Here is a 16437-nt window from a genome sequence, read left to right as displayed (position 1 = left end):
AGGTCAGGCACAGTAGGTATATGAACGGTGGGTACGACGAAGACTTGGTGAGACTATGCGCGCGAGGCTTAATGATATTGACGACGAAGGGCTTCCAACGGTCCGGGTGTTACGAGTGTGCTTATATAGACTATCTCCGTCCACAGCCTCTGCAGCCTCCATAGTCTCTGTTCGTCATAGTATGGGACTACTGCCTTGACCAAACCAGTGCGACAGATTGGACAGATCTGATGCACGGGGATACCATCCTTTGCGCATGTCGAAATGGCACTTCAGCCTAAGTAATTTCAGTTACCTGCTCCAGCCAACACAGGAGATGCCGAAGCGGATTCTTCTGCTGGGATGTCCACACAGTTCCATCCCTTCCATTCTATCGTCTTGCCGGATAGCCTCGTCTCCACCATCCCTTGAACCGGGAGACGGGGGTTCATTGGCTCGGCCGTAACTGTGGCCGACACAAGACAGATCTGCATAGAGTCGGAGGCCCAAGGGTGTATCGAATATGGGGAGGGCGCATGAGTATTCGTTCCCATTTCGTGCTGGACATCCCGTTTGATTGTGGCCATTTGCTCTTACGATCCATCCTTTTGACGGAAGCAGCAGCACGCTCCCGGGATTGTTTAAAGCGACATGCATCGTTGTGCCACCAGGCCTATAGCGTATCCATCTGCACGCGAACTATTCCGATCGTCTGAAAAGCAGTATTTCTAGGTCGAGACAAACGACCGATGTTATCCACGCCATCTAACTCCAGACGCGCATCCCAGTTTCCATCACTCCTTTCGCGTTCTTGCCTTGGGCTTCTCACTGCGAGGTGTATGGTGTCTATCGGGAGCCATGCGCGTCGCTCTCGGAATTATCGTCACGAACCAACCGGAACCTCTTGGTCCTTCGTAATGCGATCTAATGAATTCAACGCCGAATACGTCGCAGGTTGGTCTGTCAGGAGTCGGAATCAGAGTCCAAAACAAGATCGAAATCTGGCCATCGTCGAGTTTCTGGAACCGCCTTGGTTAGATGTATTGCACAAGGCCTCCCCGACTGCGCCTGAGCCTCATCAATCATGTGAAGGCCCAGCCCGCCGATTCTAGCGTACACGTTGCTGTCTTTCACCGTCTCGACTATCGGGATTGCAATCTGCCTTCGCTTGGGGTCCTTGTCACCCTTTCTCTTTGCCCAATCACCGTGGCAGGACAGAACAGCAATCAATTGCCTGTCGGCCCTGGAGAAGATTGGCAACTGAATGGATAAACCCTTGTTGGTGATGTTGTAAGGGCCACTCCTCGGCAGCGCCGGTTGAAAGTGGGCACTGTCCTCAAACTCTGCAGGGTGCTGCGCGAGGACTCCCACTTCTCCGTCATCAGGGGCCAACGACGACCTGAACTGATCGCCTTCACTGAGTTGCCAGGCAAATATGGTCTGATCATCCGACTCCTTGATGATTTCTTCTTGTAGCCGTCGGCATGCTTTCCGGCCCTCGCCGTAGATCAGAGGCATGTTTATTTGGAAAATCCCAAGTAAGCAATAGGCCACATCTTCAGGTCGCGTCGTCATCCTTTTCGCCGCCCAGGACATCCTGCACGCGACACTGAACTCGGAAAGACAGGCGTGGTGGAGAAGACAGGACCTGTGAACGCCGGTAATCCGTGCGATCAATTCACTCATGGCAGCTTTCGTCCCAATCTCGGCCCAATTTTTGTCGTAGAAGATTGTATGCCTCGGATTTGATGCAATGAGTTCTTGTAATGTCCATCCCCGGGTGAACCACCTGGACTTCTTCATTTGATGCTCCACAGTGAGGCGGGAATCATGTGAGTCGACGTCGCTCAAATGGATAATACAGAGCTTGGACTGATCGTACCAGTCATACATTGAATTGATTGCCTCCGAAAGCTCGGAACTGCTTGATTTGTCGATGCAGCAGGTGTCGACCCAGCAGTATCTGAAATTGGTCGGCTTTATCACTTCGGCACATCCCAATATCTTCTTGTAACCTGCCATTTGGCGAGACCTATCGGTCGGGTTATGGAACTGCCGAAAAGAGATCTCTTCCGCACCCCACGTGTGTGACAGGATTGCATATTTAGGATAGCGAGGCCCGAAAACTCTTCCAGCTTTAGAGTCTCGATGTCAATAAGGCGCATGACAAGGCTGATGGGGTGTCTCAGATAAGGCTAGTTGTAACAGCACAAAAATGGTTCCTTGGTGATTCTTCCACCACGCTGGCGGCATCGAGGTTGGAAGAGGGCCGTTCTTAACTCCTATCGCGCCGAGTGTGGTCCGTCAAGGAGAGGTAGAGGCCACAGATGAAAATCGAGTCGAAATGAGCCTCACCTTCATCCTGGTCCGGCCAAGAGAATTCCCCTCGATGCTCATTGGAGTAAGCGCACAGCCCCGACTACGCAGAACTGCGCCATGCTCAGGCACACAAACTTGTCATGTACCACAGTAACTGGCGAATCCGGCGTTCTCTGGACCTCTTTCACTCTGTCTATCCTTACCCAATTCCCCTGGAAGGCGGGTGGCTCACTTTTGAGCCTTCTTCGTCCCAACGAACGTAGGAAAGGTCGCATCAGATCAGCGCACAGGGCGAGGCCGTTTTCAGCACATTTTTCTGAGCCAGCTGTAGAATTTGTCTGTCAGAAGGAGTTTCGGCAAAAGGGAGGAGAGGCACAGTCTTACTGCCATGTTCAGTCACGTGCAGGAGCATCTCAGGATGAAGCGGTGAGGCTGAGACCCACGCTCAGGCCCACGCTCAGGTCCAGAGATGGAAATGGAATGTCCTCGTGTCGAGATTCTGACATCGAATTCGCTGTTTCATGGTGATATGCTGAACGAAATTACTGGACAGCGAATTCGCGGCCCCGGGAAGATTGTCTGAAGTTTTCTTCGAACAATGCTTGACTCAACGTGGTACCTTCGTGGCGGGACTGAGCAAGTTTCTGCATCGGAATTCGGACAACGATGTCGAAACTCTTCCAATTGTCTTCCTCTGCCATGAGTGTTCTACACAGTGTAGTCTTGCCAACTTCAGATCTACCAAGAATCAAGACTCTGCGTATTGAACGAATCTCGCCACCCGGATTTCTTCTTTCGAACAAAGATTTCAACTGAATCAATTTCCTATTTTCGATCTCTTCTTTTCTCTCATTCAGAGGCGACGCGGATCACATTTCGCCAGGGGTTGATAGAGAAAGATCGATATCGCAAATATACCACGGCAACCTTCCACCAGTGACTCGGCCCAGTAAGGCACAGTCGATCTTCGAGAATAGCATCAAGTCGTCCCGAAGACGCTCTGGAGTCAGAGGTCTGTCCAGCTTTTCCCATTGGCTGCTGAGGCCACTCCAGCTCTGGGTGATATTGCGCATTGACACAATGCGATACTGGTCTTCGTCCACGTTCGCTCGCAGGGAATCCAAGCACCTTGTAAAGCAGTCTTTCATGGTCTTACTGAACTCTCCATCCTTTTCGTTGGATCCCAATTGCAACAAGAGCTCGAAAAACTTTCGATATTCTTGTTCAGGCTCGACATGAATGCGAACATTGCTAGATTGAGTGTTCATGAAGTCGGCGTCCCATTCCAAGTCACTGTCCCACTTTCGATGTTCGTCGTTACTACAAGTGATAATGTGAATGGTGCTGTTTAATTTGGCTTGCGCGTTCCTATACTGAAGAATGGCCTTCTCTGTGGAAGCATGATGCAGCTTGACAGTCAGGGTAGCCTACTTCCCTCGATGCCTATAATGGTCATATACCTGATAGAGTTCACTTCTGACACTCTGTGAGTCCTTCGAGTCAAGCTCTGATTGCTTGCAGACATCGAAAACAGCGTCGGGGTAGGTTTTGTTGTCCGTCCGAAATGTCCGTTCATCTCCCATGTACTTGGCCAAGACTTTCGAGTAGAAGATCACCACGTAGTCAACATTTTCCTTGTTCATTGAGGTCGGAAGCAAGCATGTTTGGTCCGTGATAACGCCCCTGCCCGTTCTAGGGGGCCCTTAAGCATTGGTCACACCATATACTTGGGATAACCTGTCAGAGGGAACATTATATCCAATGTGCTGGACCCACTTGATGTAATCTCTAGAGGTCTTCTCACGAGCTTCGGTGGAAGGACCCGTGTCATGTTTTCTCGAGCAGCTCCTTTTGGCGTTGATCGTCGAGCATTTTTCCGGAAGCGTAGGAACAAGAAGACTCCGTCGACCCTCACGACCATGGCCATGGCAATGTAATCCATGGCGAGGAGGGTGATTTGCCACTGCGGACTCGTTACCGACGAAGCGAAGGTGTCCCTCCAGCGACTTGATCCGAGAAACAGCCATCGAATGATAAGAATCTGGCTCGGATAACTGTGAAATCTCTCTCTGAAGCCTTCTGAATGCAGTGCCCTCTAGCTCTCCATAGATAAACGGCATGTGTGTACCGAAGAGACCCAGTAGAAAGTATGCAGAATCTTCTTCGATGGTTGCTTTGCGGCCTGATGACCACGAGAGCCGCTCATCCACACCGTATCGGGACAGAGGGTTTTCTTGAAGAGCTCCAGCAGCATTCCAGTGATGCCATGTATCTCTTGAGTTCACGGCGCCTTGATGCCCAAGAAATCGTGGTTTCGGGAGAAAAGCTGCACTGAGGATGGCGCTGAACGTTCTTGTAGAGTCCAACCTCGCTTGAACCACCGGCTAGATGCAATGGATGACTTCATCGTCGACGTCTGATCTAGAGGATCTGGCACGTCCGAAAGATAAACATGGCACCAATTCACTGCGTCATACCACCGAACCATGGAGCTAATCGCTTCCCCCAGCTCGACTGAGTTTTCCTCGTCTCGTTGCATCATGTGTCAATCCAGAAGTAACGGAGACTATCCAGCTTTGTCTGATCTCGGCAGAATTCGAGGACGCTCCATGATATCTTTCAAGGTGACCTCATCTTCATCCTTTCCCCAGGTATGCGAGAGGATAGCGCAAACGAGGTCAGGATGAAGCTGCCGTGTTCGTCGGCTTCCAGAAGCCGCATTGTTGCCACCCCTAAATCAACAAGAATGGTATAGCACGTGGAAGAGGATGCATGAAGCACATAGTCGGAGCGTGTAATGCGCACATTCGTGTCTTCCTCTGATATGGTTTGCTGTTCTGTCGACAACGGAGCGTTAGACTGACTAAGGTGCCAGTTGGGCACCTAGCGTCACCTGGCCCCGGGCACTCTGAACTTCTCCATTAGTAGCCTACCTGAGATGAAGACCACGACACGAAATTGTACTTCTAGCGCGGTGAAAGGGGCCCGAAGGTGCATTAGGTACAGTACAGCAAGTGCCACATGTACCACACTAGAATCACTCTGCTTTTCTACGATCCTAGAATAGTGGGGGGAGCACCTTGGCAATATCACTTCCGCTGACCAACGTAGAGTAAAGCGAGGATAAGAGAGTGTTCGTCCGGCCAATCAAAACCAACAATGAGACACACGGTATTCGCTGGCTAAAGTAAACTGCTGGTCTAAAGTAGGTCGCTGGCTAACGTAGGCTGTTGGCTAAAGTAGATTGTTGGCTAATATGGTTGTATCATTCTTCAGGGACACCGATTGGTCGTTCCCATCTTTCCTTGACCATGTGTTGTTGATTGCGGACAGCGGCCGATGCAAATTCAAGGGTTTAGAGAGGAAGAGAGAGATATTTAGATCAAGGAATCGTTATTCAGGTTGAGGACTATGAGGATGTCGTCGTAAGGAAATTTGGGTCAAGCCTTCTTTTCAAAGGGTTTACCTAGGTAACGAAGGGCGAACTGAAGTACTCGGCATATCCAACTCGAAAGAGATAGATATTCTGGAGTCGGAAGGGGAATTCTTTGCACGGAGCACTACGCACTCAGACGAGTACAGAAATTAGAAACACCTAGACTTTTGCTCATAGTACGAGTTGTACCCCGTTCAATCGATCTCAATATTCTTTAATACCTAGGTTTCTCTCAAGGTATGAATAATCTCTACCCCCCCAGGGCGTAACACCGAGCGTTTCTGTTCTCATGGAGGGGCGCCGTATCGAGATCTGGAGCGGCGCCCAGTCAGTGAGCCAGCGCAGTCGCCTCGAAAACAAAAAGGGAAGGCCGAGACCAGGAGGAAGAAAGTATTCCACAAAGCTTTTTGAGGCCAGGAAGGAAAAGCATTGTCACAGGCTTGAGTGCCATGCTCTCGATCTCTCCTTGCCGCGTAATTCCTCCCTCCCTTCCCTCTAGACCTCTGGGGATCGGACATGAGTCGTGACTTGCTTGGGGGCCGTCATGTCGAGTCCACTCTGATTCTTTTCATCATTGAGGAAAAGCTCGTCCTGGCTCATCCCTTGTACCAGGAGTAGAGACAGGTAGGTAAACAAGCACACGCAAGTCGGTGTGGAGAAACGGGGCGTTTCCTTCATTTCTCTTCATCGTCGACCTTGTGCTGCTTTCTTGCTTCTTCTTCTCTTGCTTGGTGCTCCAGTTGTCCACACTGTGTCCCAAACGGCTTTGTTTTGGCAGTGATTGTTGGGTATTTTCGCATGACGCCAAAGCACGAGTGACCCTCCTCCTTGGACATTTCTCAGCGTGCTGTTGCCGTTCTATTTTAGAACAGACAAAACCTTCTCCTCTCTTTTGAAAAAATTTCCCAGCCTAGGCTGCGTTCTGATCGTAGACCGAAAATCGTGTCTCGTGCTAAAAGCTTTTCTCGGCGCGCGTGTGTGTGTGGGTGTGCGTGGGTGTGTGTGCATGTCCCTCTTAAAACAAAACCTCGCCGCTGTTTTCCATATCTCCACCCCAGAGATTCCCGCCCTTTCTGCTTCTGATCTTGTCCTTGTGTTTCCTATTGGCCTCGGCCGCCCTGTGTAGTTCAACCACCTCCTCGGCCTTGCCCTTTTCCCACCCGGCGGGGGGTTCTTCGTCCTTGTCCAGGTCGACCTCGCCGAGCAACAAGACATTTTCGCCGCGGACAACGTAGGTGCCCCGAGAGACGTCGCAGTAGAGGTTGCGGGGTTTGGGGTTTTCGGAGGTGGTGACGAAGAACCGTTCGTTCGTGTTTGTGAGGACGAGGTTGGCAAATTGATCCCACGAGCGGAGGATGCCGGAGAGCTTGCGCCCATCGCGGAGGACGAGAAGGAGTTTTTCTGTAACAAGTTCCAAACAGAACAAAAGTCAGTGGACAGATCCCAAAAAAAGAGGTTCGCGTTTCGCGTTTGGTCCATAGAAAACGATCAAAAAAGGGCTGCGACAGATGATATATAGGTAAAACGTACTGTCGGTGAGATCTAGCAACTGCGCTGCAGTGGTGAACATTTGCGGGGGGAGCTGAGGAGGGCCCTGTTGTTGCTGTAGTTGTTGTGGTCCGGATTGCTGTGATGGTCCTCCTCGCTTTGACCGGCCATAAACAGGAGCCGTGGCCGCGGCAGCAGCATCCTTCAAACTGAGCTTATGCATGATCTGCGGAGGTGGTATGTGTAGAAGGGAGAAAGTTGGTGGAGAAAACCTGCAGTCTTCTAGACCGTGTTGGGTTGCGCGGGTCGCGAGATGGGGGGAAAAAATTATCGGTGTACTGCCGTTATTGCGTACTTCTAGTAGAGGCAAAGAGTAGTCGTCGTCGGAACGAATGTCAAGGAGTTCCAAATGAGAAACAGTAGATAGGAAAAGTGGCCAAACTTGAGACCTGCCTGCGGTGGTGAATGACAAGTTATGATTGAGGGTGCAGGCTTCCAGTCACGTGATAAACATTGGTTTACAGCCTTATCACGTGCATCAGCCTTGCCAAGGGGCAAGTTGGGCATTATTCGAAGATCTGCTACTCTGTGCGGAGCACTATTGGTTACGAGTCGCGAAGTTGGCCAAAAGAGAAGAGAAGGATCTGACGAAAAAAACAAAAAACCCCACCGAAGAAGGTCGCTTTTTTTGGGTTCAGACGCACTAGATATATCATCGGAACCATGAGGTAGGTAGGTAGGTTGTGGTTGTACCAAATCTTATCGAGACTTTCCTCTCGAAGCGCAGCACTCGAGGGGAGGAAGAGGAGGAGGAGAAGATGAAGACAACCTTATCTTTCTTCACTTACTTACTACCTACCTAGGGAAATAGTATGGTAGCCGCCGCTATCGAGGGTTCCGTGTTGCGCCCACCACATCCTTGGACGCCAGAGTACTCAGCGGCGAATCTTGACCTCTCCAGAATCCATTTCCGTCTCGAGACCTGATCCACCCGCCACTTAGCCTGAACGATGACTTGAGCCATTCTGAGCTGTGGCGGTGAAATCCTGAGCACGGCGTGGCGAGCCCTGAGGCGCACGTGAGGAGCTTGAGCGCAGCCTGGAGCATATGTGACTTGATCGAAAGAGCAAGCCATCAAGATCCTTCCCACCTCTCTCGAGCGATTACCCCCTTCTCAGCATCACTGGCCAGTTCAGCCAAAAAGGCATCATGTCGAATCTGTTTCATCCTCCGCGGGCGGTTATTCTTCCTGCCGCCAAGGTCTTCAGGAGGAGGACGAGATTTCTTAGGCACTTTGATCTCTGATGTCGGGAGTTGGTCCATGATCCCTTTGGTGCGGCGTTTCTCCCGCCGATGCTCCTCGCCCCTGGCCCTGTTGGCAAATGCCCGCGGTCAGGCTCAACGGCCGAGACACCCGGTATGCAAGAGTTTCAGAATTATACTTGTCCTTTGACATGGCACATGTATAATCGTACAAAAGCGAGATCTCCTGCACTGTGTTGGTAGAATCTGAGTCCTCCAAGCATCGCGAAAAATGCTCCTCTTGCGATTCCAGTACATTCGGGTCTGTTTTGAATCTACTCTTCCGGTGTTTAGCGCAATCGAGCCCCATCTTTTGTATGATGACTCTGCAACTCGGAGGAGAGAGTCGGTGAGGATCACAAAGTGGTTGTCTCGAGCCCGATTTAGCCTGCGGAAATTCTGCCACAAGCTTTGTAGGAAAACGCAGAGGAACAAGAAGTTTCCGTAGTAAGTCCGCCGGTGAAGGCGAATGTTCGACAGAGCGAGACATATCTTTCAGAAGTGAATCAGGAAAATCGGATTCATGCGACCGTGTAGCAGTTTTCAATGCTTTGAATATGTCCTCCAGCGCAGCCTTAACCTTGACATCTATTCGTGCTTCTGAGAGATGAACAATGTCAATGCATTTGTCTTCAACGAGCTGCGAAGGCGCCGAGTTATTGAGAGTGCCTGGCACCTCGTCAACGAATTGGTTGACACTATCAGGGGAGGTACGAGATCTCTTCTTTAAGTCGAAAAGACCGCGGACAAGCCTGTCAATGGCGTGGAATATTTTGTATTGGTGAAAATGCGGCTCTGCCGAAATAGATGGTGTTGGACGACAGTATGGAGCGTACTCTTCCGGGGCCTGTTGCTTTCGAACATCTCTCGTCCGAGTACGTGGTTGCCGCGTTTTCTTTCTCCGAGCATTTCGTTTCAGTTCTTGGTTTGTTCTCTCATCTCGTTCTTTCAGCGACATTCAGCTAACCAGAAGATCTAGGTCATTCTCCGAATCTTGTTTCTTCCGCAAGCTCTGGGCATCCCAGTGACGTCGCTCCCCACGACCCTCAGTATCATCGAAGATGTTTCCCGGTTCACGTTCGTGAGTCTTGGTTTGGCAAATCCGCGCCATTGGGAAATGGAAAGGAGCCGAAAGGCGAGCTAAGCGGCGAGGGTGCGTACACGAGATACTTCGAGCTTCAATCAGAGAAATGGGGCAAGATTGCGAAAGGGCATCTTCACGCAGTCTGGCACACGGTAGATGTGTTCATCAAACGGACATTAGGTGCTACCCGCACTTATGAGGAGATGCTCAACAATTTACGACAGCAACTCATTCGGTCAAAACTCGACAAACTGAAGGAACAGTCCTACTGCACACTGGCGGATCTCCTCGGATGCCATGGACGAGACAAGACGGATTTCTTTGACAGCTTGGTCGACGTTCGGCAAACAGAGGTGCGGGAGAGAGCCAGGGGCGTCGCTGCGCGGCTAATAGATTTGACGAATAACTACATCGGCGAAGTCTCTTTGGACGACGACGACAGCCATGAAGGCAATGACCGCAAGGACCGCATGATACAGATCTTTCTTCAAATTGGATATGATATTCTGCTACCAACGATAATGGGCGCCCGCACAGCACTTCCTCTCGTCAAGTCTGACTTTGTCTTCGAGGTGGCCAAGACTCCTGAGCTCCTTCATCACGGTGAAGACGATGATGCTAACGGGAACAATACCGGACGCCGCCAACCAGGAGAAAGGAATGAGGCAACGGTTCGCGTCATTGAACGCATGGAGACTTATTATGAGGTAAGAATACTGTATTGTCCATTGCATAAACGACATTATCAGGCTTGAGATGACTGACCCAGTGACGCCCACTGATAGGTGAGCATGGTATCCTTCATGTGCTACCTTAATTCCCTGGTTGTTGAGACCGGAATTCTGCAAAAGCTTCCAAAGACCCTCCTAGGGAGACGGACGCGGACGTCATTAAGAAAATAGCTGGAGAAAGCGACGGTCACGCTGAGGATCGCAAGGGGAAAGAACTGGAAGCGAAGAACCTCGGTGAAGTACTGGAGACTTTGAAGCGATACCGAGACACCGGACTAGACGGCCATGCTCAAAGATGGGAAGGGCGACGGTGCTGAACGGCAAAGCCTGGACCACCACACCATTGTTGCATGTACATTTCTAGGCCATGGAATGCCCTAGGAACATCATTTTCATGGCTATGACCCTGGGCGTCTCTGCCATTTCTATAGCTGAATCTCACCAGACTTTTCATCCTTTCTGGATGTTCACGGATCGCACCCACTGATTGTGTAAGAAGTCCCAGTTTCGGACCTCGGGTGCCCAGGACGGTACCCCTCGTAAGGGGCCTGTCAGATCTCTCGTACGCAGCTCGGAATGATTGAATACACCCTAAACACACGCTCTCGTTGGCATTTTTAGGTGCGCACCGTCCAAGTGTTATGCGAGTAAAATTATGATCCTGTCTCTCTCTCTCTCTCTCTCTCTCTCTCTCTCTGTGTGTGTGTGGGTGTGTGTGTATGTGTGTACGTGCTGCAATTTATGAGAACTGGCCACGCCTGAGAGTTAAGCCGAAGTAGCTCTGGTTGCAGCAAGTAGACTTGGTGGGACGCATCTTCTTCCATGTTCACTTCTTCCATTTCTCGAATGATTTGATCGGCATGATCCCCGCCTCCACTGAGATGCAGAATGGTCGCGATGTCATGGTAAATGGCTAGGAGCCGAGGAGGGGGGTGGATTGAGGGTCATGTCGGGGGTGATATAAAGTTGGGATTCAATTAATTCATGGACGGTTCGGACGAGGGTGACATCTGCAAAGGTTCGCAATCGGAGACCATGTGCTTAAATATCAGCTCGGCTTGATCGTGTTGATCAGGAGTTGGAACGGTTGACGATGACGACGACGACGACGAGTCTAAGTAATCTCGCGTGACGGACCGATGATGTCCAAAGGAGGCCCGTCGCCATGATGGTTGTCGGAAACTGGAAAGGTCGGCAGAGACGAGATTTAAAAGACACGACAGGTAAATCGAGGGCGCAGGCTACAGGCTGAAGGATGCATTGCTGGTTGCCGAAGTGTACAATTGCCAAAGTTGTTTGAAAACACCCAGGCACATGCCAACATGTCTCTGACACCTTACCACGCAAGGACGATATGGTACCACGCACACACACCTCTGAATCACTCACAAGGCTATACTTATCACCGAAAGAATTCCCAAATTGTAATTCCTTGGTATCAATGTGAGTCAAATGGTAATCGACAAAATACCAGGACGTCCAGAGACATCCTTAAGGATAGTGAGAATAGACGAGCACCGAGTCGCCAATAAGAGCAGTAGCAACGACGGGATTATAAGTTACTCAGACGTGTGTATTTTGTAATCAATCGGTTATATCAGTGATAAGTATAAGGCGGCGGTGTGTGTAATGCAGATCAACAGTACTGATTAGCGCACCCATCCGAGAAAGATGGATTGGTCAGAGTTCCATTCCGCGCCTCAATGTGTTCAAGAAGATAAGAGGGAGCATTTCGAATGGCCCTGGTTGTTCGTATTGATACACTTTGTTCGTGCCATGCCATCTAATCCCGTTTCCTGTGTTGGCTCCTTGGTCGAGGAAACCATGGCCGACCAATCCATTTTGCTAGTGCCGCCATCCATTCCGGTCCTTGACCTGCCTCTTGCTTGTCAACCTCCTTTCTCTTTCTCCCTTGTTTGTGAGCCTCCCCTTGCTTTTCCCCCTTCTTGTCAGCCTCCTCCGGCTTGTCCCCTTGCTGGTCAGCTTCCTCTTGCCCGCCAGACTCCTCTTGATCACCCGAATTATGATCACTGATACATATAACTCTTCCACGAGAAGCATTTTGACTTTCGAGTTCCTCCAGCCCCTCAAAGAAGGGTCGGACCCCGGCGTCGGCTTCATTGGAGTCGTGACCATTCGATCGAGGGGGTTTCCCACGAGACGTCTCTTGATCTTGTAGTTCTTTGATCAAACGTATGGCTTTGGTATCGACTTCTGAGTCACGACCACTCAACCGAAGGGTCCTGGTTTGCCCACGGAAAAACTCTTGATTTGCCAGTTCCTTAAAGCACGGTAGTAGCTCGGCATCGACCTCGTCCGACTCACGATCACTGAAGTGGATATTTCTCCTATTCCAGTTGCTCGTACTCTTCAGCAGTGACCGTACGACACGATAGTCCCCGTCACTGATTTTATCCAAATCAACATCACTGAGAAGAGGGTTTTTGTCATGAGAGTTTTTCGGGATTTCCGGCCCAGAATTACCGGAACAAATATTGACTTCATGAGGAGGTCCCTGTCTCTGTAGATCCAGGGAGGAGGGGTCAAGGTTCTCGGATTGGTCAGGGTGCTCGGAATCAATGGGGTTGCCTGAGTCGTTAGGTTTGTCGGAATCGTTATGGTCAGTGGTAGACATCTTCTGAGAGTATGAAGAGGGTCAGGTCCGGTGGATCTTGCAGTCGCGGCGGCAGAGCCGCGGAGTCGTTGGCGGAGTTGAGGATGAAGCTTGCGGAGCCAGCTGTGAAAATGGACAAATCTGATAGACCCAAAGAATACTGCGATGAAGCTCACGCTTTGGACCCGCGGCAGTGAATGTATACCAAACGCAAGAGTGAGAGAGACGGCGTATCAGACAGAAAGAAAAAATCGACGACATGCAAGATGGGACAAGAAAGAGCAGTGTGCAAGGAATTTGACTAGACAAGGAAAGCGAGAACCGTACCTTTAGTAGTAGCTAAGTCGCAAGGAAAGAAAGATTCATATCTTGGAGAGTTTCAAGGAAAGGGAGACCCGTACCCTCAGACAGGTGAGGTAGACACTTTGCTGCTCACAAGAAAAGATTTGTACTTTTGAACTACGTTGCAAGGTCTGATTAATGAAGCTGACGTTTCTGAGCTGGAATATGAAGACAAAGGAGCATTCTAGGATTTGCTAAGATCGGACCTTTTGCGATGAAAAGGGAAGACCAAGATAGACTAATTTGATAAGAACCTCAAGAAGGCTTCGGTGTTTCTTCAGGGAAGGTTGTATCCAAATGGCACTTTTCGTATGTCAAGGCATCCAAAGCCGAAACCGATATACTTGAAGGAGCTCCTAAATTTATAGGAAGGCTAGAACAACATCGAGTCGTGGTTTCATCTTTCCTTCAACAGTAAAAGACGCCTTGTCAGACAGAGTGCAATCTATAGGTACTTTGATTCCCAAGGGGGGGTCCAATATGATGTATTGTCGAGTCTGACCTCGATGACTATGAGGCTATTTTCTCGGGAATGTGAATGCTAGGCGTCGTGCGTGGCCCCAAGCAAGCGCCTGTGAAATAGGCCTAGGGAGCAAAAAAAATGAGCGTCTAGAGGGGCCTATAAAAGGAGTGGTCTGAGCCTAGTAAAAGGTCTCAACTTGTAAAGACAGGTTGGCGGAGGACTCCGCGGAGGAGGCCCCTGGGCCGTCTAAACAACTAGTAATCTCCTCGTTCATGACCAAGTCGCCAACGCTGAGTAACGCCATAACATTAGTCTATGATCTTTGTAATAGGCCTAGAATACACATGGAGTCATTTCGTCGCAGAGCAAGAAAATGTGGTCCAGCACGCAGCTCCCCTGGAAAAAAAGAAAATGAAGCCCAATCGTAGCCCCCTAGTTTGCCCTCTTACGCGATCTCAACGCTGTACCCACGCTCATTCAGTCCCCGTTGGATATCTGCCATCAGAGACACGTATGTAACGTCTTTTGATGCTTTCTGTAGTGAGCCTGAGCCACCGTGTACGATCCCAACAATCCTGCCCTCGAGATCGAAAACGGCTGAACCAGAGTCTCCACATTGAGAAAAGGCCTTGTCGTTGGTTCTGAGAAAGGGAAGAACACACAATTCCATGGACAGTGTTTCTTGAGTGCCTTTGTTGGTGTCATGGTGCGACACGATTGAGCTCACCCCATTGACTTGTCCCCATGTTAATCCACTGTGTGCGCCCTTCATACCCACAAGGATGCGCTGAAAGTCCTTTTCTGGTAGGAACTCGATTGGTTTAAAGAGGAAATGGAGCTCATTGGCTGGAACTGCTCGACTAAGACACAGCGTGCTTTCTTTAAGCAGATCGAATCGTGATTCTGGATGATGCTCAAGATGATGAATCATCATGTCGTTGACTTGCGCTGTCTCATCGGGCTTGAAATTAATCCAATTCATTACCTTCCCATCTGATTGTTTTTTCAGGTGGACCTTTATCAAAGCCCAGTCCACAATTGATCCAAGGCCTGATGGGTCGCTAGATTTCGCAACCCGAAGTGGGGGGGCGGTCACGACGTGGCCGAACACGCGATTCTCCTTCGGCGCCCAAGCGGACAGAAGCTGTTGACGGTCTTCTCGAAGGTTTGTCTCGTGGTGGAGCCGCTCTAGTCTCAGTTTCAACCTCTCCTCCTCCTCGGGCAAACAGACCATCAACTTCTCCCGAATATCGAGTCTCTTCACTTTATGTATCCTCTCACTACTGTTAATCTCCTTTAGCTCTTGACAAACGGTGGCGTCTGAAGGAAGCAGGATGTTCTTGAGCGGCTGGCCGGCACGCTTCCAATCAAAGTTTTCCTCGAGGTCGGTACCTGGAAGGGCGGCGTGCCTGCAGGTAATAGCATATACGCCCTCTGCATCCGGGTTGCCTTTGCCAGCTCGGAGGTAAGGGCCGAGAGACCCGTGGGCGGTGGAACCCGCGAGATTGATAGACTGACCGGGCGAGGCGATCAGCTGGGCCGGGAATCCACCCGACGCGAAGGTGGCGGTTTCGGGTGCCAGATATGTGGGCGAACATGTGGGCGACGGTGCTGACTGCCGATATTCCGACTCTCTGATCTCGCATTGAACATCGAAAAGCTGGTACCGTCGCAAGATTTCAACCTGCGGAGCTTGGTCAGTCTAATTTCCACGGGGCTGGAGTTGGACAGATGAGGGTGAAGCTTACGCAGGCATCGACGATTTCGTTTCCTACACGTGAGGACAAACTGTTATTTGGCACGCCGATCCAGAGCACCACCGGAGGCAGTTCCTTGTCTTGCAGATAACCAATTCGGACCACATCGATAGTTGTGAATGAAACATTCTTCAAAACCTCGATGATTTGTCTGAAAAGCCCCGAGCACCATGCCTCGGCGATGGGATGGCTGCGCTCGACGGCTTGGAGGGTCTTTGCCGAAGGCCAAGAGGATGAAAAAGGATGACTCTGCCATGGCTGTGTATTGGACCGAGCGACTAAGAGAGGACGCGAAGGAATTCCATAATAGTAGCCATGTTTCTCATCCTCGTTCGGTTCGTCTCGTGGTGAGAGGGTGAGTGTGGGTAGGTTTGGAACGGGCGGATTGAGTGCAGATCGCACTAGAACGGTTGAGCTCATGTTCAGTGCTGAAATAGAAGGGGAGGATAGACCATGTGGCTCATTGTTGTCAACAATGTCTTTGTCAGGAACAAAAGGTGTCGGTGTTTGTGTGCGCGGATGAACAAACTCATGGCGAGAGGGCTCTGGGGAATCACGATTGGATGTAGCCTGATTTTGGCGCAAGTGGTCACTTAAATCTTGCTGGGATTGACTAGTATCCATGTCTTTTGGATCTGAGGCGTCCATTTCATATGCCCTGTGGTGGTGTTCTTATCGTTGCGACATGGTAAGATATGGTCATGGACTCGTCAATTCCGGCGATTTTCTATGGCTGGGAATCACTACGGTGGTGCACATGTTTGCTACGGAACAGCAGATGGACAAGAGTTGTCGCTCTTGTTGGGGTGTTAAGCCTGATAACTGTGATCCACCAACCTGTGCCCACCCACATCTACATATGCCTCCTGTCAGACATCCGCCTACACTATTACCCACCACCTCCGCATTACAAATGGCTCCT

At 50.4% G+C, this 16437-nt stretch overlaps 5 protein-coding genes across 5 annotated transcripts; all 5 read right to left on the bottom strand.

The window, feature by feature from the left end:
* Positions 1-942: 942 nt before the first annotated feature.
* PV06_08361 (uncharacterized protein) lies at positions 943-2001 on the bottom strand (the record flags this gene model as incomplete). The annotated part of the gene is made up of 1 exon (XM_016409684.1): positions 943-2001. One exon carries the CDS (start codon positions 1999-2001, stop codon positions 943-945), a length of 1059 nt encoding a protein of 352 aa, XP_016259992.1.
* A 1166-nt stretch (positions 2002-3167) lies between these two features.
* On the bottom strand, positions 3168-4418 carry PV06_08360 (uncharacterized protein; the record flags this gene model as incomplete). The annotated part of the gene is made up of 3 exons (XM_016409683.1): positions 3168-3707; positions 3759-3990; positions 4075-4418. The coding sequence occupies 3 exons, from the start codon at positions 4416-4418 to the stop codon at positions 3168-3170; spliced, it is 1116 nt and encodes a 371-aa protein (XP_016259991.1).
* Positions 4419-5903: 1485 nt separating this feature from the next.
* PV06_08359 (uncharacterized protein) lies at positions 5904-7648 on the bottom strand. The gene is made up of 2 exons (XM_016409682.1): positions 7265-7648; positions 5904-7135 (listed from the first exon to the last, which is right to left on the bottom strand). The coding sequence occupies exons 1-2, from the start codon at positions 7443-7445 to the stop codon at positions 6750-6752; spliced, it is 567 nt and encodes a 188-aa protein (XP_016259990.1). The 5' UTR covers positions 7446-7648; the 3' UTR covers positions 5904-6749.
* A 4474-nt stretch (positions 7649-12122) lies between these two features.
* Positions 12123-12974, bottom strand: PV06_08358 (uncharacterized protein; the record flags this gene model as incomplete). Its single annotated transcript, XM_016409681.1, has 1 exon — positions 12123-12974. The coding sequence occupies one exon, from the start codon at positions 12972-12974 to the stop codon at positions 12123-12125; it is 852 nt and encodes a 283-aa protein (XP_016259989.1).
* A 1082-nt stretch (positions 12975-14056) lies between these two features.
* Positions 14057-16118, bottom strand: PV06_08357 (uncharacterized protein). The gene is made up of 2 exons (XM_016409680.1): positions 15507-16118; positions 14057-15442 (listed from the first exon to the last, which is right to left on the bottom strand). The coding sequence occupies exons 1-2, from the start codon at positions 15933-15935 to the stop codon at positions 14204-14206; spliced, it is 1668 nt and encodes a 555-aa protein (XP_016259988.1). The 5' UTR covers positions 15936-16118; the 3' UTR covers positions 14057-14203.
* Positions 16119-16437: the final 319 nt, after the last annotated feature.

The sequence above is a fragment of the Exophiala oligosperma genome (assembly GCF_000835515.1).
Source record: "Exophiala oligosperma strain CBS 72588 unplaced genomic scaffold supercont1.8, whole genome shotgun sequence".
In the NCBI taxonomy this organism is placed as follows: Eukaryota; Fungi; Ascomycota; class Eurotiomycetes; order Chaetothyriales; family Herpotrichiellaceae; genus Exophiala; species Exophiala oligosperma.
Note: the sequence above shows the minus strand (reverse complement) of the source record. Positions and strands in the feature narration are given on the sequence as shown.

What these genes read in the sequence shown, in the direction of transcription:
- PV06_08357 (XM_016409680.1), bottom strand. Translation starts at nt 15,935, where the DNA reads ATGAGCTCAACCGTTCTAGTGCGATCTGCACTCAATCCGCCCGTTCCA. An exon ending in ACGAAATCGTCGATGCCTGC is followed by an intron (nt 15,443 to 15,506) that starts GTAAGCTTCACC and finishes CAAGCTCCGCAG; the next exon opens with GTTGAAATCTTGCGACGGTA.
- PV06_08359 (XM_016409682.1), bottom strand. Translation starts at nt 7,445, where the DNA reads ATGCATAAGCTCAGTTTGAAGGATGCTGCTGCCGCGGCCACGGCTCCT. An exon ending in GTTGCTAGATCTCACCGACA is followed by an intron (nt 7,136 to 7,264) that starts GTACGTTTTACC and finishes AACTTGTTACAG; the next exon opens with AAAAACTCCTTCTCGTCCTC.